Raw genomic sequence first — 20,344 nt, forward strand, 5'->3', positions numbered from 1 at the left:
TACTTTGTGTACTACACCTCTCTCATTGGTCCCTGTAGTAACTTTTACTTTGTGTACTACACCTCTCTCATTGGTCCCTGTAGTAACTTTTACTTTGTGTACTACACCTCTCTCATTGGTCCCTGTAGTAACTTTTACTTTGTGTACTACACCTCTCTCATTGGTCCCTGTAGTAACTTTTACTTTGTGTACTACACCTCTCTCATTGGTCCCTGTAGTAACTTTTACTTTGTGTACTACACCTCTCTCATTGGTCCCTGTAGTAACTTTTACTTTGTGTACTACACCTCTCTCATTGGTCCCTGTAGTAACTTTTACTTTGTGTACTACACCTCTCTCATTGGTCCCTGTAGTAACTTTTACTTTGTGTACTACACCTCTCTCATTGGTCCCTGTAGTAACTCCCCTTCATGTGTTTTTCTTTAAGTCTTCAAGCTGCACTTATGTCACTTATTGGGCGACCCGACCAAATTTCACATAAAAACGTGAGTTATAGATGTGTCTTTCTCATTGAAAGCAAGTGTAAGCAGTGGCAGAGCTGTTCTATGTGCGTTATTTCTATGCTTCCCATTAATTTTTTTGTGCGTCTTTTACCATTCGGTTTTGTACACCAGCTTCAAAAAGCTGAAAATACAATATGTTTTACTATGTAAAATATATTTCACAGCGGTTTAGATAGTACAAAGATTATACTTATACTTATACTTTACATCATCTTGTTAAATGTTTCCTTTTTTCTTCCCTGAAAGGGTTTCGCTGTAAAGTGCATGTTGATTTGAAATATTTTATTGCACACTTATTTTCGGCAATGTAGTGGTTTCTCTGGTTTGATTCGCCCTCTGACCTCCGACCTGAGGCTCAGCTCCACTGGCATTTGAGACCCAGGAAAATATGCTTGTTTTGACTTCCTAAAATAACACTTCAGGGTAAACCCTGCAAGGACACAGAGGGTTCCAACAGTTCTGGTCAACACGGACCTCTGTGTTTATATTCTTACTGAATCAAGGACCAGGAGTTTGCCCTGATCATGAAATGTGGTGAGGAAAACCTCCTGTTCCTAATAATATATTATCGCTAATGGTCAGAAGGTTTCTCCTGACCACACGACCTCACCTCCAGGTTGGTTAACCTGAACCTAATTTTAACCGTTTTCATTCTGACATTTGAACAGGTGGTTATTTTAACTTCATATCAAGGTTTTAATCTCAATCCAACTTCACAAAATAATTGCTGTTTCATATTTTCATTTTACCACAGCAAAAACACCCTACTTTCTCCAGTTGGACACGTCTTGACAGCCTGCATTTATGTGTAATATATATATGCACTCAATTTAGACCCTCCATTACCCCCATGTTTACTCCTAGAGAGTAAAGGTATTCTAGTCCCAGTCGGTTCCACATGTCTATTGTGTCAGGTCAGGTTGTTCTTTATACAGTTTGAGCTCTCTGAGACTGAAGACTACCCTCGTCTCTGGAACTGGGGGGGGGGGGGGGGTCATATTTGGATAGTCTGTCATTTTTGTCATAGTGTGTCAACCGCTCTGTGTCTGAACCCGGAACAACAAACCAGGAAAGAGTGACGGAGAAGGGAAAAAGGCAAAGGGGGATAGAAATGGGGAGGAGGGGAAAGGGGGATAGAAATGGGGAAAGGGGGATAGAAATGGGGAAAGGGGGATAGAAATGGGGAGGAGGGGAAAGGGGGATCGAGGTGGGAGGAGGGGAAAGGGGGATAGAGGTGGGAGGAGGGGAAATGGGGATTGAAGTGGGGAGAAGGGGAAAGGGGGATAGAAGTGGGGAGGAGGGGAAATGGGGATTGAAGTGGGGAGGAGGGGAAAGGGGGATAGAAGTGGGGAGGAGGGGAAACGGGGATTGAAGTGGGGAGGAGGGCAAAGGGGGATGTCTATTGAAGAAGCTTTATAAATCCCCTTGGTTCCTTTTTATAAATGACAAGGTCAGGGTTCATTTGAGGTTCATATCGTGTTCCTACCGAAATTATATTAAAGCCCTGAGGTAATCCACCAAATCACTCAAAGTGATTCTACCAAGAACACTCAGTTTTGATATAGATCCTATCAGTGTTCTACTTAGCTTTAAGTAGTTATATCGTTCAGTGTTTTACAACTTTCCAGTATTCTAACAGTGTTCTACCCATACCCCTCTCTCAGCCCAAACAAAACTAATAAATAATGTCCTGTCATCATCTAACATTAGACGTTTGTTTCTCATTAGATCTCATATCCCAGGGAAAATACATCAGCTCTGGCTTGTGAGTGTGTATGAGCCCTTCGTCTCGTCTTGAAACATAAATCCTCAGTTGTGAATGTTGTATTCTCCTTCCCTCTCCCCTCTGAGGGACCTGAGTGGGGATATACCCTGGTGGGACCACAGCTGATTTATGGGGGAAACGCTGGGTAACTGAAGCCTTGGTTTCCCTCGAGGGTGTCGCTGCCACATTTTATGCTCCAGAGCTTCCCCACCATATAAATAATGAGCCTGCCGGCTGCACCAGAGGCGCATCCCAAACTCCCACCCCCCTGTAGAATTAGAGCGGAACCTGCCATCACCCGCAGCCGAATCTCAGGGCGGAAGTTGTTGTGATCTCTCTCTCCGGTAGTTATTTCACCAAGGCTAATGAAAATGTATTAACTCTGCGTCTGCGAGTTTAACGATTCCCCCTCCCAGTTTAACTTGATCTTATTCTCATTAATACGCAGAACCTCTGAGGAATGGAAGAAGAGAGAAACAGCTTTATCAACAGTGATTCCATCCTGTTAGGTGATGTTGATGTGCTATGTTAGTGCTCTATGCTCCTACAGATTGACAAAGAGGTTTATTCAGCGCTGTGTTTTTTAGTACGTAGCTACTAGCAGTGACTCGGGCAGGCGGTCAGTAAGTCCCTGTTGTATCGGGCTGAAAGCCGCAGCTTGACCGAAAGAAACAGCTGGTTGGTGGTTTGATGCAGTTGAGGTTAGGCTGTTAGTTTCAGGTGTTTTGCATTTTTTTGACAGATAACGAATTTTGACTCCAACCGAAGCTGTACTCCATCAATGTCTACAGGTCTACAGTAGAAGCTCTCTGAAAGTTCAGATAACGTACAGGTATGGTATACACAAATCAGGATTTAACATAATATCAGCAACAGTAAATGGTTTAACTCTCTACCACGAAAAGTGTTTTGAAATCCCAGAGCCACAGTAAAACCAGCAATAAATATAAAACAAATATTACTGGCAGTTTCAGACAAGATTTATTAGAGTACAATATTGTCAAGTATCAGGATTATTAGAATATTATATTGTGAGAGCAGATTATCCAATCCCCAATGCTTACATTAACTATTAGGGGAATGGACAATATCTGACCCTAGATCAGGCGTTAGGGTAACCTTCCTCTTAGGCCATTACTATTCACTCACTACCTATCAGGTTTCAGGGCTGTATGGAGCTGACCGGCAATCCGACAGGGATCTATGATTCTACTCGTCAAGGGTTAATGGATCGGGCGCCATGGAGACAGACATGTTGAGGGTGATCTGGGGTTTGACGTATTCATTTAGTTAATCATTACTGTAGCTAGAACTAATGCATACTGTATATGGTGTGTGTGAGGGGTGAGGGTGAGGTTCTGTGTGTGTGTGTGTGTGTGTGTGTGTGCTTTACTGTGCTGTGCTGTACTGTACTGTGGGAGAATCTATCTCTGGGGTCAGGGGCAAAGGTTTGACAACTATGAGATGCATTGGTCTCAGATTCACTTTAGAAGGACCTTGGATTCAAACAGGCATGAACACACACAACACACAACACACACACACACACACACACACACACACACACACACACACACACACACACACACACACACACACACACACACACACACACACACACACACACACACACACACACAGAACCTCACCCTCACCCCTCACACACACCATATACAGTATGCATTAGTTCTAGCTACAGTAATGATGAACTAAATGGAGTGTAAGGCGTGTGGTTGAAAGCCCAGGTGGGAAACTGTACTGCTTTACCCTCAAGCTTTTAACCTGACATAATTCACTAAATACTACAGCTGCCTGGAGACATTCTGGACATGGGGTAGATTAGGGCTCATTTTAAGGCTCTCAGAACAGAAATAAGTGCTAAACTGTTTATGTTTCTTAGGGTTGCCTAGTGGTTAGAGCGTTGGACTAGTAACCGGAAGGTTGCAAGTTCAAATCCCCGAGCTGACAAGGTACAAATCTGTCGTTCTGCCCCTGAACAGGCAGTTAACCCACAGTTCCTAGGCCGTCATTGAAAATAGGAATTTGTTCTTAACTGACTTGCCTAGTTAAATAAAGGTTAAATAAAAATAAAATTCTAACAGGAACTTCATTCTAACAGGTTTGAACCTCTTTTCTAAGAGAGGAGACAAAAATAGCACCAGACAACATTAGTGTTCATAAGGGAGGAGACGTAAACAGCACCAGACAACATTAGTGTTCATAAGAGAGGAGACGTAAACAGCACCAGACAACATTAGTGTTTATAAGAGAGGAGACGTAAACAGCACCAGACAACATTAGTGTTCATAAGAGAGGAGACGTAAACAGCACCAGACAACATTAGTGTTCATAAGAGAGGAGACGTAAACAGCACCAGACAACATTAGTGTTCATAAGAGAGGAGACGTAAACAGCACCAGACAACATTAGTGTTCATAAGAGAGGAGACGTAAACAGCACCAGACAACATTAGTGTTTATAAAACAACAGGTGTTATCGGACATCATCACAATACCGAACAATACTCACAAAGACAACACAATATAGGCCAACAACACTTTATTATATACTGTGGCTATTGGCTAAGCATTTCTCTTTATCCACCTTCTTCGTTCTGCTCTTTTTTTCTCTGATTTGATTTGCTAATGTGTATCTTTCTCTACTTTGATTGGCAGATATGGAGCCTTGGATCCACAGGTTCCGGGCTGAGGGCACGGTGGATTACTCTCAGCTAACTTTTGACCCCAGCCAGAACGAACTGATAGTCGGAGCCAGGTATTATATTCCCCCCACCCCTCCTCCTTGTCCCCTCTCTCTCTCTCGCTTCTTCTCTCTTTCTCTCTCTGGCTTTTTCTCTCGCTATCCCTCTCACTCATGATTGATGACACCTTTTGAAAATCCTCTGATTGAGTAGTGATTTTCTAGCTGTTCTCCAGTGATGTTCATTGTCTCTGCCAAGCACATCACCTTTAATTCAGCTCAGCGTGTGTGTGTGTGTGTGTGTGTGTGTGTGTGTGTGTGTGTGTGTGTGTGTGTGTGTGTGTGTGTGTGTGTGTGTGTGTGTGTGTGTGTGTGTGTGTGTGTGTGTGTGTGTGTGTGTGTGTGTGTGTGTGTGTGTGTGTGTGTGTGTGTGTGTGTGTGTGTGTGTGTGTGTGTGTGTGTGTGTGTGTGTGTGTGTGTGTGTGTGTGTGTGTGTGTGTGTGTGTGTGTGTGTGTGTGTGTGTGTGTGTGTGTGTGTGTGTGTGTGTGTGTGTGTGTGTGTGTGTGTGTGTGTGTGTGTGTGTGTGTGTGTGTGTGTGTGTGTGTGTGTGTGTGTGTGTGTGTGTGTGTGTGTGTGTGTGTGTGTGTGTGTGTGTGTGTGTGTGTGTGTGTGTGTGTGTGTGTGTGTGTGTGTGTGTGTGTGTGTGTGTGTGTGTGTGTGTGTGTGTGTGTGTGTGTGTGTGTGTGTGTGTGTGTGTGTGTGTGTGTGTGTGTGTGTGTGTGTGTGTGTGTGTGTGTGTGTGTGTGTGTGTGTGTGTGTGTGTGTGTGTGTGTGTGTGTGTGTGTGTGTGTGTGTGTGTGTGTGTGTGTGTGTGTGTGTGTGTGTGTGTGTGTGTGTGTGTGTGTGTGTGTGTGTGTGTGTGTGTGTGTGTGTGTGTGTGTGTGTGTGTGTGTGTGTGTGTGTGTGTGTGTGTGTGTGTGTGTGTGTGTGTGTGTGTGTGTGTGTGTGTGTGTGTGTGTGTGTGTGTGTGTGTGTGTGTGTGTGTGTGTGTGTGTGTGTGTGTGTGTGTGTGTGTGTGTGTGTGTGTGTGTGTGTGTGTGTGTGTGTGTGTGTGTGTGTGTGTGTGTGTGTGTGTGTGTGTGTGTGTGTGTGTGTGTGTGTGTGTGTGTGTGTGTGTGTGTGTGTGTGTGTGTGTGTGTGTGTGTGTGTGTGTGTGTGTGTGTGTGTGTGTGTGTGTGTGTGTGTGTGTGTGTGTGTGTGTGTGTGTGTGTGTGTGTGTGTGTGTGTGTGTGTGTGTGTGTGTGTGTGTGTGTGTGTGTGTGTGTGTGTGTGTGTGTGTGTGTGTGTGTGTGTGTGTGTGTGTGTGTGTGTGTGTGTGTGTGTGTGTGTGTGTGTGTGTGTGTGTGTGTGTGTGTGTGTGTGTGTGTGTGTGTGTGTGTGTGTGTGTGTGTGTGTGTGTGTGTGTGTGTGTGTGTGTGTGTGTGTGTGTGTGTGTGTGTGTGTGTGTGTGTGTGTGTGTGTGTGTGTGTGTGTGTGTGTGTGTGTGTGTGTGTGTGTGTGTGTGTGTGTGTGTGTGTGTGTGTGTGTGTGTGTGTGTGTGTGTGTGTGTGTGTGTGTGTGTGTGTGTGTGTGTGTGTGTGTGTGTGTGTGTGTGTGTGTGTGTGTGTGTGTGTGTGTGTGTGTGTGTGTGTGTGTGTGTGTGTGTGTGTGTGTGTGTGTGTGTGTGTGTGTGTGTGTGTGTGTGTGTGTGTGTGTGTGTGTGTGTGTGTGTGTGTGTGTGTGTGTGTGTGTGTGTGTGTGTGTGTGTGTGTGTGTGTGTGTGTGTGTGTGTGTGTGTGTGTGTGTGTGTGTGTGTGTGTGTGTGTGTGTGTGTGTGTGTGTGTGTGTGTGTGTGTGTGTGTGTGTGTGTGTGTGTGTGTGTGTGTGTGTGTGTGTGTGTGTGTGTGTGTGTGTGTGTGTGTGTGTGTGTGTGTGTGTGTGTGTGTGTCCCAATCCTGTTAATGACCTTGGTTGTCAATATAAGCTGTTCTCTCCAGAGTTTAGAAGATAGCTGAGGAAACAGAGAGCTGGAGGACCAAGACAGAGACACAGAGCTGGGGGAATAAATTAATGTACTGCAGATGGATTCAAGGAAATGGAGGAGTTGGGAATACTTGCAGGGATTGACAGATAAGAAGAAGATAATTGGGGAAACGTGGAGAGAGGAGAGAGTCTGTGTAAGAGAGAGAAAGATAGAAAAAGAAAGAGTGAGTTCTGCATGCATGCAAGCAATACTGGGCTAGATGGAACTTTTACTTGGCTAGGTGGAACTTTTACTGGGCTTGGTGGAACTTTTACTGGGCTAGGTGGAACTTTTACTGGGCTAGGTGGAACTTTTACTGGGGTAGGTGGAACTTTTACTGGGCTAGATGGAACTTTTACTGGGCTAGATGGAACTTTTACTGGGCTAGATGGAACTTTTACTGGGCTAGATGGAACTTATACTGGGCTAGGTGGAACTTTTACTGGGCTAGGTGGAACTTTTACTGGGTTAGATGGAACTTTTACTGGGCTAGATGGAACTTTTACTGGGCTAGATGGAACTTAACTGGGCTAGGTGGAACTTTTACTGGGCTAGGTGGAACTTTTACTGGGCTAGGTGGGACTTTTACTGGGCTAGATGACACTTTTACTGGGCTAGGTGGAACTTATACTAGGCTAGATGGAACTTTTACTGGGCTAGGTGGAACTTATACTGGGCTAGGTAGAACGTTTACTGGGCTAGGTGTAACTTTTACTGGGCTAGGTGTAACTTTTACTGGGCTAGGTGTAACTTTTACTGGGCTAGGTAGAACGCTTACTGGGCTAGATGGAACTTATACTGGGCTAGATGGAACTTTTGTTCAAGCCACAAATATGTTGAGAACATTTCCAAGGTGAGTGATTACATTTGACCCTGACTATTATAAAACACTGGGAGAGTGATTACATTTGACCCTGACTATTATAAAACACTAGGAGAGTGATTACATTTGACCCTGACTATTATAAAACACTGGGAGAGTGATTACATTTGACCCTGACTATTATAAAACACTGGGAGAGTGATTACATTTGACCCTGACTATTATAAAACACTGGGAGAGTGATTACATTTGACCCTGACTATTATAAAACACTAGGAGAGTGGAGCATTTATCCTTCCCTCTCAGACACTAGTCTGACCCAGGGGCTAAAGGGTGGTCCTGTCTGTCCCTGGAGTGGTCCGGACTAGCCTCGCTTCTCTTTCTCTAGATGAGAGGGCTCAGGCTTAGTGACAGAGATCTAGGATAATCTAGGCTAAGGGGCTAGGGGTTGATTTGAGACGTGCTCTGTCAACCTAAATTGACTCAGTGAGAGGGATCTAGAAGAATCTAGGCTAAGGGGCTAGGGGTTGATTTCAGACTTACTCTGTCAACCTACGTAGGCTCAGTGAGTGTTTGTGACTAGGATTTGATTTGGGACAAGGCCTACTCTGTCTGGCTGAGAGGGATCGTTGAAGATTTTCCAGGAGTCTTGGGGTTGATTTGGGACAAGACCTACTCTGTCTGGCTGAGAGGGATCGTTGAAGATTGTCCCGGAGTCTAGGGTTTGATTTGGGACAAGACCTTATCTGTCTGGCTGAGAGGGATTGTTGAAGATTGTCCTGGAGTCTAGGGTTTGATTTGGGACAAGGCCTACTCTGTCTGGCTGAGAGGGATCGTTAAAATTTTTCCAGGAGTCTAGGGTTTGATTTGGGACAAGACCTACTCTGTCTGGCTGAGAGGGATCGTTGAAGATTGTCCAGGAGTCTAGGGTTTGATTTGGGACAAGGACCTACTCTGTCTGACTGAATGGGCTCTATATTCTCTGTGTGTTGGATCAGTCTGACTGGAAGATTCCATGAGTCCAATAAGTCTGTATTTTAGATCCAGTTGGTTTAATATAAGACGTTTAACATTAGAGGAGTCACATTGAACTGTCTTAGAACGTCCGGTGTCGACGTTACATGATCAAATTAAATGTCTAAACGTCAAATAGAGTTAGACAGAGAGGGTGTGTCTGTGACCCGATGGCCAGAGAGAGTTATAATGGCGGCAGATCGATTGTAGATGTTAATATAGTGTAAAAAGGGTCTTAGACCACAGCCTGGCCTGTGAAATGCTGTAGCAGCTCTTTAGAAGATGGATAGGCTTGGGTTTGTGTGTGTGTGTGTGTGTGTCTATAGGTGCTCCTGTCGAGGTTTCAGTGGGAGTATAACATTGCAGAATAGATGCCTAGATGATTTACTTTCTTGACATGAATTAAAGGGCAATTCCACCACTTTTCATAATCTCCAGGACCAAACCAGTGTCTACATATGTGAAAACAGCACATTTCTGTATGATCTGTGATCTAAAAAAAACAGAAGAAAGTTCAGAAAAAAATTCTCATAGGGCAGTATTAACAGATGTTTTTTTTAATAGTCATTTTCAACACCTGCAATGAGTTTCTAGCCCAACTGAGGGCGTTTTCTTCCTCCTCACGTCACGGCGAACCTCATAGTGTTTGAAAATGACAGTTTCTAAAATGTTTAAACTTTTGATGATGTCCTTTTCACATATGTGGACATTAGTATTGTACTGGAGATAATGAGCATGAGGTTGAAAAGTGGTGAAGAGCTCTTTCATATTTGTAAAACGAATAACTTGCTGAACCCGGTTTGAACTGAACCTGACAGGATTGATTCTCTGACATTCCTGGCCAAAACTGATTAGAAATTAAACATCCTTTCCCGAGTGGCACAGCGGTCTGAGGCACTGCATCACTACAGACCCGGGTTCAATCCCGGCTGTATCACAACTGGCCGTGATCGGGAATCCCATAGGGCAGTGCACAACCAGCGTCGTCCGGGTTTGGGGAGGGTTTGGCTGGGGGAGGGTTTAATTGGCCAATCATGCTCTAGTGACTCCTTGTGGTGGACCAGGCGCCTGCAGGCTGAATTCAGTTGTCAGTTGAACGGTGTTTCCTCTGACACATTGGTACGGCTGGCTTCCAGGTTAAGCAGGCGTGTGTTAAGAAGCACGGCTTGGCAGGGTCATGTTTCAGAGGACGCATGACTCGACCTTTGCCTCTTCCGATCCCGTCTAGGAGATGCAGCGATGAGACAAAATTGTAATCGGGGAGAAAAAGGGGTGAAAATAAAAAATATATATAAAATAAAAAGAAATGAAACAGCCTTAATATTAAACGTCACTCTGCTAAATAATAATATTAATATGAATAATAAAACTGCTATGATGATGAGTCTTGTGCCAGAATGCTGAATTTATACAATCAAACTGAAACCATTGATCGTAAAAGAACAGGCCTACTCATTCTACAGACTACTCATTAGCTTATACTGTTTTGTGGAAAGTTTGAAAGACCAGACAGTTTTTTTTAGTTGGCTTACAATCTAAATGTAACCATTCAAAAGAGCCTAAGGCAAGAGCCTTATGCAAGTGAAGTTTCACCATTGGACTCTCTGATACACACACACACACACACATGAATGTGGGCCCACGCACACTCACACAGCCTTAGGTCCTATGGTCTGTTAAAACAAAAATTCGCTCAGGGATGCATTTGTCTGGAGGTGACCCCTAGACACTGATTCAAGATCAGTTTAGTATTTTCCCCACTAACGGTTGAGGTTGGACTTTGGAAAGAGTGAGCTGATTTTTTGGGTGTATCTGTACTTTACTATTTATATTTTTGATGACTATTTTACTGTCCTGAAGAAAATAATGCACCTTTTTACTTCATACATTTTCATTGACACCCAAATGTATTCGTTGCACTTTGAATGCTTAGCAGGACAGGTAAAGTGTCTAATTCACGCACTTAAATCCCTGGTCATCCCTACTGCCTCTGATCTGGAGGACTCATTAAACAGAGAACATCCCTGGTCATCCCTACTGCCTCTGATCTGGAGGACTCACTAAACAGAGAACATCCCTGGTCATCCCTACTGCCTCTGATCTGGTGGACTCACTAAACAGAGAACATCTCTGGTCATCTCTACTGCCTCTGATCTGGAGGACTCCCTAAACAGAGAACATCCCTGGTCATCCCTACTGCCTCTGATCTGATGGACTCACTAAACAGAGAACATCTCTGGTCATCCCTACTGCCTCTGATCTGGAGGACTCATTAAACAGAGAACATCCCTGGTCATCCCTACTGCCTCTGATCTGGTGGACTCACTAAACAGAGAACATCCCTGGTCATCCCTACTGCCTCTGATCTGGTGGACTCACTAAACAGAGAACATCCCTGGTCATCCCTACTGCCTCTGATCTGGCAGACTCACTAAACAGAGAACATCCCTGGTCATCCCTACTAGCCTCTGGTCTGGTGAACTCACTAAACAGAGAACATCCCTGGTCATCCCTACTGCCTCTGATCTGATGGACTCACTAAACAGAGAACATCCCTGGTCATCATTACTGCCTCTGGTCTGGCAGACTCATTAAACGCAAATGCTTTGTTGGTCAATTCTGTCTCAGTGCTGGAGTCTGCCCCTGGCCATCCGTACATTTAAAAAACAAGAAAATTGTGCCGTCTGCTTTGCTTAATATAAGGAATTGTTTATAATTTGTGCATGTACTTTTGCTTTTGAAACTTAAATATATTTTAGCAATTACATTTATTGTTGATACAAAGTATATTTAAATCCAAATACTTACATTCTTTTACTCAAATACTATTTTACTGGGTGACTTTCACTTTTACTTGAGTCATTTTCTATTAATACTTTTACTCAAATTTGTACTTTTTCCACCACTGCATCTGTATCTACAGGAAATTTGTAAAGTATGTAATCTTTATTCTGTTCGGTTTAGACTGGATTTCTATTCAAAACCACAAAGATATAACTAGTTTCGACTGGCAGTAATATAGTATGTATGTAGTTACATCTGAACAGGCCCTTTGGAGTGACCCAGAAAGATAGCTGTGATTCATCAAAGGTTTGATGAGGTAGAGGAAATAACCAATATGGGAGTAAAATAACCCAGAGATATTTTTGGAAATGGTCTCCTGTCCACTTCTCTTTTTTCAGATTGTGTCTTTTTAGAGAAGATTATACCTTCATCTCTCCTCCTTGTCTCTTTTCCTTTCAGAAACCACCTGTTCAGACTCAATCTGGAGGACCTCTCGCTGATCCAGGTGAGTCTTTACCAGCGTTGCCAGTCCCTCATCCATTGCTACCCATATGTCCCCCTCTATCTCTCTATCCCTCTATCCCTCTTTCTCTATCTCTCTATCCCTCCCTCTTTCTATATCTCTCTGTCCCTCCCTCTTTCTCTATCTCTCTATCCCTCCCTCTTTCTATATCTCTCTATCCCTCCCTCTTTCTCCATCTCTCTATCCCTCTTTCTCTATCTCTCTATCCCTCCCTCTTTCTCCATCTCTCTATCCCTCTTTCTCTATCTCTCTATCCCTCCCTCTTTCTCTATCTCTCTATCCCTCCTTCTTTCTCTATCTCTCTATCCCTTCCTCTTTCTCTATCTCTCTATTCCTCCCTCTTTCTCTATCTCTCTATCCCTCCCTCTTTCTCTATCTCTATCCCTCCCTTTTTCTCTATCTCTCTATCCCTCCCTCTTTCTCTATCTCTCTATTCCTCCCTCTTTCTCTATCTCTCTATCCCTCCCTCTTTCTCTATCCCTCTATCCCTCCCTCTTTCTCTATCCCTCTATCCCTCCCTCTTTCTCTATCTCTCTATCCTCCCTCGTTCTCTCTCTTTATCCTCTCTCTTTCTCTACCTCTCTATTCCTCCCTCTTTCTCTATCTCTCTATCCTCCCTCATTCTCTCTCTTTATCGTCTCTCTTTCTCTACCTCTCTATTCCTCCCTCTTTCTCTATCTCTCTATCCTCCCTCATTCTCTCTCTTTATCCTCTCTCTTTCTCTACCTCTCTATTCCTCCCTCTTTCTCTATCTCTCTATCCTCCCTCATTCTCTCTCTTTATCCTCTCTCTTTCTCCCTCTTCATCACCTTTCCTATGTATCTTCCTTTAACTCTCATATTCATCTCCCTGCAACTTCCTCACATCTCTCTTTTCTCAGACTCTTTCTTTCTAGTATTATCTCTCTCTTCATTTTTCCTCCCTTTAGCCCCCCCCCCCTTCTCTCTCTTCCCCTCAATGTCTAGCTCACAGTCAGTTTGTTGGAACATCGCATCAGGTAAAACAAGTCTGGTCTCTTTTAAAAACAATGTTTTTACATTTTTTTAAATCTGTCTACATTAACACAGTAATACAGTAATACTGGAACAGGCCAGCCGTCAGTTGGGCCAATACAAATCTGTCACAAACAATACGCAACACCTGTCATAGCAGTTACAGTAATAACAACCCAGGGTATATTTTAAATATTTCACACTGTTATACGCATCATAACAACACCATTATGTCGAGTGCTGTCAGTGAAGCCAAGATAATGATTATTGTGTCAGGAGATCCTAAGGGCTTGATTTGTGCAATAGACTTCATGCAGTTTGTAACGGCTGTCGTGGGAAGAAGGTGAGGACCAATGCGCAGCGTGGTACGTGTTCATCTTTTTAATAAAGTAAACTGAACACTGAATAACAAAACAAAGAAAGAACCGGAACAGTTCTGTCTGGTGTAGACACACAAAGACTGAAAACAACCACCCACAAAACACAATGGAAAACAGGCTACCTAAATATGGTTCTCAATCAGGGACTACGATAGACAGCTGCCTCTGATTGAGAACCATATCAGGCCAAACACAAAAATAGAAAATCATAGACAAACTAACGTAGACAACCCACCCAACTCACACCCTGACCATACTAAAACAAAAGACAAAACAAAGGAACTAAGGTCAGAACGTGACACAGTTGTCCTCTAGAAGAATGGGGTGTGAGAGAACTATCACTAGGCTAAGAGTGGGGTGTGAGAGAACTATCACTAGGCTAAGAGTGGGGTGTGAGAGAACTATCACTAGGCTAAGAGTGGGGTGTGAGAGAACTATCACTAGGCTAAGAGTGGGGTGTGAGAGAACTATCACTAGGCTAAGAGTGGGGTGCGAGAGAACTTTCACTAGGCTAAGAGTGGGGTGTGAGAGAACTATCACTAGGCTAAGAGTGGGGTGTGAGAGAACTATCACTAGGCTAAGAGTGGGGTGTGAGAGAACTATCACTAGGCTAAGAGTGGGGTGTGAGAGAACTATCACTAGGCTAAGAGTGGGGTGTGAGAGAACTATCACTAGGCTAAGAGTGGGGTGTGAGAGAACTATCACTAGGCTAAGCTGGATCAGAGGAGTCTGCCAGTCATCGTAGTCAGTGCTAATGGCCCTATATATCTAACATTAGTCTTCTCTGTAGTCACTGTTAATGGCCCTATATATCTAACAGTAGTCGTCTATGTAGTCAGTGTTAATGGCCCTATATATCTAACAGTAGTCTTCTCTGTAGTCAGTGTTAATGGCCCTATATATCTAACAGTAGTCTTCTCTGTAGTCAGTGTTAATGGCCCTATATATCTAACAGTAGTCTTCTCTGTAGTCAGTGTTAATGGCCCTATATATCTAACATTAGTCTTCTCTGTAGTCAGTGTTAATGGCCCTATATATCTAACAGTAGTCTTCTCTGTAGTCAGTGTTAATGGCCCTATATATCTAACAGTAGTCTTCTCTGTAGTAATTTCCATGGCTGAATACTGTATGTTGGTTTATATGCATCCCTTAGAAGGAAATAGAAGGAATGGAGAGGGGAAGAGGTGAAATAATCAGAGAGCGAGAGGGAGAAGGAGGGAGATGGAGCAATGTAGAGTAAGAGAGAGAGAGGGGAAGATAACACTAGACATGAAGGAAAAGAAGGAGAGGGAGGAATAGAGGAATAAGAGATGGGAGATAGAAGACAGTGATAGACAGAGACATGAGAGAAAGACAGAGAGACAGCAAAAGGTAAGGACCCCCCATAGAGAAAGGCAGGGGCCCGTGGGAGTCACTCTTTTGTTGGCGCTCGCTGGGATAGGGCTGGTTAAAAAAATATGTCCCATGTCATCCCTTCTTCTCTCCCCACCACCTCATCCAATCACCTCTTCTCTTATATCTCACTCGTCGCTCCACTAGCACCACTAAATCAGAGTGTAGATCCCTCCATCCCCTCATCCAATCACCTCTTCTCGTATATCTCACTCGTCGCTCCACTAGCACCACTAAATCAGAGTGTAGATCCCTCCATCCCCTCATCCAATCACCTCTTCTCTTATATCTCACCCGTCGCTCCACTAGCACCAATAAATCAGAGTGTAGATCCCTCCATCCCCTCATCCAATCACCTCTTCTCTTATATCTCACTCGTCGCTCCACTAGCACCACTAAATCAGAGTGTAGATCCCTCCATCCCCTCATCCAATCACCTCTTCTCTTATATCTCACCCGTCGCTCCACTAGCACAACTAAATCAGAGTGTAGATCCCTCCATCCCCTCATCCAATCATCCCTCTTCTCTTATATCTCACCCGTCGCTCCACTAGCACCACTAAATCAGAGTGTAGATCCCTCCATCCCCTCATCCAATCATCCCTCTTCTCTTATATCTCACCCGTCGCTCCACTAGCACCACTAAATCAGAGTGTAGATCCCTCCATCCCCTCATCCAATCATCCCTCTTCTCTTATATCTCACCCGTCGCTCCACTAGCACCACTAAATCAGAGTGTAGATCCCTCCATCCCCTCATCCAATCACCTCTTCTCTTATATCTCACTCGTCGCTCCACTAGCACCACTAAATCAGAGTGTAGATCCCTCCATCCCCTCATCCAATTACCTCTTCTCTTATATCTCACCCGTCGCTCCACTAGCACAACTAAATCAGAGTGTAGATCCCTCCATCCCCTCATCCAATCATCCCTCTTCTCTTATATCTCACCCGTCGCTCCACTAGCACCACTAAATCAGAGTGTAGATCCCTCCATCCCCTCATCCAATCACCTCTTCTCTTATATCTCACTCGTCGCTCCACTAGCACCACTAAATCAGAGTGTAGATCCCTCCATCCCCTCATCCAATCACCTCTTCTCTTATATCTCACCCGTCGCTCCACTAGCACCACTAAATCAGAGTGTAGATCCCTCCATCCCCTCATCCAATCACCTCTTCTCTTATATCTCACTCGTCGCTCCACTAGCACCACTAAATCAGAGTGTAGATCCCTCCATCCCCTCATCCAATCACCTCTTCTCTTATATCTCACTCGTCGCTCCACTAGCACCACTAAATCAGAGTGTAGATCCCTCCATCCCCTCATCCAATCACCTCTTCTCTTATATCTCACTCGTCGCTCCACTAGCACCACTAAATCAGAGTGTAGATCCCTCCATCCCCTCATCCAATCACCTCTTCTCTTATATCTCACTCGTCGCTCCACTAGCACCACTAAATCAGAGTGTAGATCCCTCCATCCCCTCATCCAATCACCTCTTCTCTTATATCTCACCCGTCGCTCCACTAGCACCACTAAATCAGAGTGTAGATCCCTCCATCCCCTCATCCAATCATCCCTCTTCTCTTATATCTCACCCGTCGCTCCACTAGCACCACTAAATCAGAGTGTAGATCCCTCCATCCCCTCATCCAATCATCCCTCTTCTCTTATATCTCACCCGTCGCTCCACTAGCACCACTAAATCAGAGTGTAGATCCCTCCATCCCCTCATCCAATCACCTCTTCTCTTATATCTCACTCGTCGCTCCACTAGCACCACTAAATCAGAGTGTAGATCCCTCCATCCCCTCATCCAATCACCTCTTCTCTTATATCTCACCCGTCGCTCCACTAGCACCACTAAATCAGAGTGTAGATCCCTCCATCCCCTCATCCAATCATCCCTCTTCTCTTATATCTCACCCGTCTCTCCACTAGCACCACTAAATCAGAGTGTAGATCCCTCCACCCCCTCATCCAATCACCTCTTCTCTTATATCTCACTCGTCGCTCCACTAGCACCACTAAATCAGAGTGTAGATCCCTCCATCCCCTCATCCAATCATCCCTCTTCTCTTATATCTCACCCGTCGCTCCACTAGCACCACTAAATCAGAGTGTAGATCCCTCCATCCCCTCATCCAATCATCCCTCTTCTCTTATATCTCACTCGTCGCTCCACTAGCACCACTAAATCAGAGTGTAGATCCCTCCATCCCCTCATCCAATCATCCCTCTTCTCTTATATCTCACCCGTCGCTCCACTAGCACCACTAAATCAGAGTGTAGATCCCTCCATCCCCTCATCCAATCATCCCTCTTCTCTTATATCTCACCCGTCGCTCCACTAGCACCACTAAATCAGAGTGTCGATCCCTCCATCCCCTCATCCAATCACCCCTCTTCTCTGATATCTCACCCGTCGCTCCACTAGCACCACTAAATCAGAGTGTAGATAACTCTTTACCCTCCTCTGCTTTCCCCCTGACCTCTAACTCTTTACCCTCCTCTGCTTTCCCCCTGACCTCTAACTCTTTACCCTCCTCTGCTTTCCCCCTGACCTCTAACTCTTTACCCTCCTCTGCCTTCCCCCTGACCTCTAAATCTTTTACCCTCTTCTGCTTTCCCCCTGACCTCTAACTCTTTACCCTCCTCTGCTTTCCCCCTGACCTCTAACTCTTTACCCTACTCTGCTTTCCCCCTCACCTCTATAACTCTTCACCCTCCTCTGCTTTCTCCCTGACCTCTAACTCTTTACCCTCCTCTGCCTTCCCCCTGACCTCTAACTCTTTACCCTCCTCTGCTTTCCCCCTGACCTCTAACTCTTTACCCTCCTCTGCTTTCCCCCTGACCTCTAACTCTTTACCCTCCTCTGCTTTCCCCCTCACCTCTATAACTCTTTACCCTCCTCTGCCTTCCCCCTGACCTCTAACTCTTTACCCTCCTCTGCCTTCCCCCTGACCTCTAACTCTTTACCCTCCTCTGCTTTCCCCCTGACCTCTAACTCTTTACCCTCCTCTGCCTTCCCCCTGACCTCTAACTCTTTACCCTCTTCTGCTTTCCCCCTGACCTCTAACTCTTTACCCTCCTCTGCTTTCCCCCTGGCCTCTATAACTCTTTACCCTCCTCTGCCTTCCCCCTGACCTCTAACTCTTTACCCTCTTCTGCTTTCCCCCTGACCTTTAACTCTTTACCCTCCTCTGCTTTCCCCCTGACCTCTAACTCTTTACCCTCCTCTGCCTTCCCCCTGACCTCTAACTCTTTACCCTCTTCTGCTTTCCCCCTGACCTCTAACTCTTTACCCTCCTCTGCTTTCCCCCTGGCCTCTATAACTCTTTACCCTCCTCTGCCTTCCCCCTGACCTCTAACTCTTTACCCTCCTCTGCTTTCCCCCTGACCTCTAACTCTTTACCCTCCTCTGCCTTCCCCCTGACCAATAACTCTTTACCCTCTCGTCTTTTTGGCCCATTCCACGTTCTCCTCTCCTCTGTCATTTAAAACAGGATATTAATTTGTGGTGATATTTTCAGCCTTGGCATGTCTTATAGATATAGTTTTGTATGTCGTTGTGTTTCATATGAAAGATGTCTCCCTGCTGTTGCCTCTCAGCTGCTATTAAGTGCATTACCGATTGATGAAGGTGATTTGCGAAGGGAAACCTGTTTATGAGTAGTAGTATTAACAACGAAGAGAGCTGTACCAGAATATTCAGCTTTTTCTTCTTCGTTTTACTTCTCTACATTGAGATGTGTAGAGCAGAGAAAGGAGTTTTACTTTAGAAATGTGTCTTCTTTGGGAAATATCCTACAAACTACACCCACACATGCCTATTTCATTCGCTACCACCTATCATGGTGCTTTAGTACAGTACATACCCATTGGCATTGGTTAACAGGATTTATCATTGCACTGTGCTGACATGAATAACATAAGTGTGTGTTTTGATGAAAATAAGTACTGAGAGCTATGCTTGTGCCTTGTATGATTTTTGCAATAAAATGAGAGACCGAGTAGAATTACCATTTCGTATGATCCATGCTCAGGCTTAATCCCTAATGTACCAAAACTAAATATTTATGAGCACGTCAAAACAACCAAGGTTATTCTTCGATGTATGAACGAATAATAAACCAGACCTCTAGAAATACTTTCAGCGTTATTGATTAAAACCCCTCTAATTTTCTCTTAAACAAACCATTCATCACTTAAAATTAAACTGGGGGACTCATGCTAGTGTGTTGTTTGCAGACTCAGAGAGACGTGCCAATTGCTGTGTCAGCCAGATAAATGTCCTCTGTCTGTCCTGTGGTACTTCAGTAGTGCTCAGCGATTAACCGAAATGTCCTTATTTTTTGGTGGGTTATTAAACAACTAATTGACCATTCGGTTCAATTACTTAACTTCCACTTAGTTCAGTTTTTTTGTGAGCCCAATGTGCCATTTCTCGACAGATAAATCAAATCATTCAAAAGAGACATCAAATCAAGAACTGGGATGTTGGGCTGAAGGGAGTTGTAGTTTTCATTAAACATATTTTCTACCAAGTTCAGCGCAAAAACGTGGTAACCACTGCGCCTGTTTTTTCCAGCTGTTAGGTTAGATACACACAGATGGCACAGACAGCATGTAAATAACACAGCAACAAGTAAAGTACACTGCTAAAAAAAATAAAGGGAACACTTAAACAACACAATGTAACTCCAAGTCAATCACACTTCTGTGAAATCAAACTGTCCACTTGGGAAGCAACACTGATTGACAATAAATTTAACATGCTGTTGTGCAAATGGAATAGACAACAAGTGGAAATTATAGGCAATTAGCAAGACAGCCCCAATAAAGGAGTGGTTTTGCAGGTGGTGACCACAGACCACTTCTCAGTTTCTATGCTTCCTGGCTGATGTTTTGGTCACTTTTGAATGCTGGCGGTGCTTTCACTCTAGTGGTAGCATGAGACGGAGTCTACAACCCACACAAGTGGTTCAGGTAGTGCAGCTCATCCAAGATGGCACATCAATGCGAGCTGTGACAAGAAGGTTTGCTGTGTCTGTCAGCGTAGTGTGCAGAGCTTGGAGGCGCTACCAGGAGACAGGCCAGTACATCAGGAGACGTGGAGGAGGCCGTAGGAAGGCAACAACCCAGCAGCAGGACCACTACCTCCGCCTTTGTGCAAGGAGGAGCAGGAGGAGCACTGCCAGAGCCCTGCAAAATGACCTCCAGCAGGCCACAAATGTGCATGTGTCTGCTCAAACGGTCAGAAACAGACTCCATGAGGGTGGTATGAGGGCCCGACGTCCACAGGTGGGGGTTGTGCTTACAGCCCAACACCATGCAGGACGTTTGGCATTTGCCAGAGAACACCAAGATTGGCAAATTCGCCACTGGCGCCCTGTGCTCTTT

At 44.6% G+C, this 20,344-nt stretch overlaps 1 protein-coding gene across 1 annotated transcript in view; it reads left to right on the forward strand.

The window, feature by feature from the left end:
• Window positions 1–20,344, forward strand: part of LOC139366904 (semaphorin-5A-like) — a 289,344-nt gene that overhangs the window by 81,828 nt on the left and 187,172 nt on the right. Inside the window, exons 3-4 of the mRNA XM_071104648.1 lie at window positions 4,944–5,043; window positions 12,112–12,157. Coding sequence (XP_070960749.1) covers window positions 4,944–5,043; window positions 12,112–12,157 — 146 coding nt within the window. The remainder of the gene's footprint in view (window positions 1–4,943; window positions 5,044–12,111; window positions 12,158–20,344) is intronic.

Source organism: Oncorhynchus clarkii, chromosome 15 (genome assembly GCF_045791955.1).
Source record: "Oncorhynchus clarkii lewisi isolate Uvic-CL-2024 chromosome 15, UVic_Ocla_1.0, whole genome shotgun sequence".
Classification (NCBI taxonomy): Eukaryota; Metazoa; Chordata; class Actinopteri; order Salmoniformes; family Salmonidae; genus Oncorhynchus; species Oncorhynchus clarkii.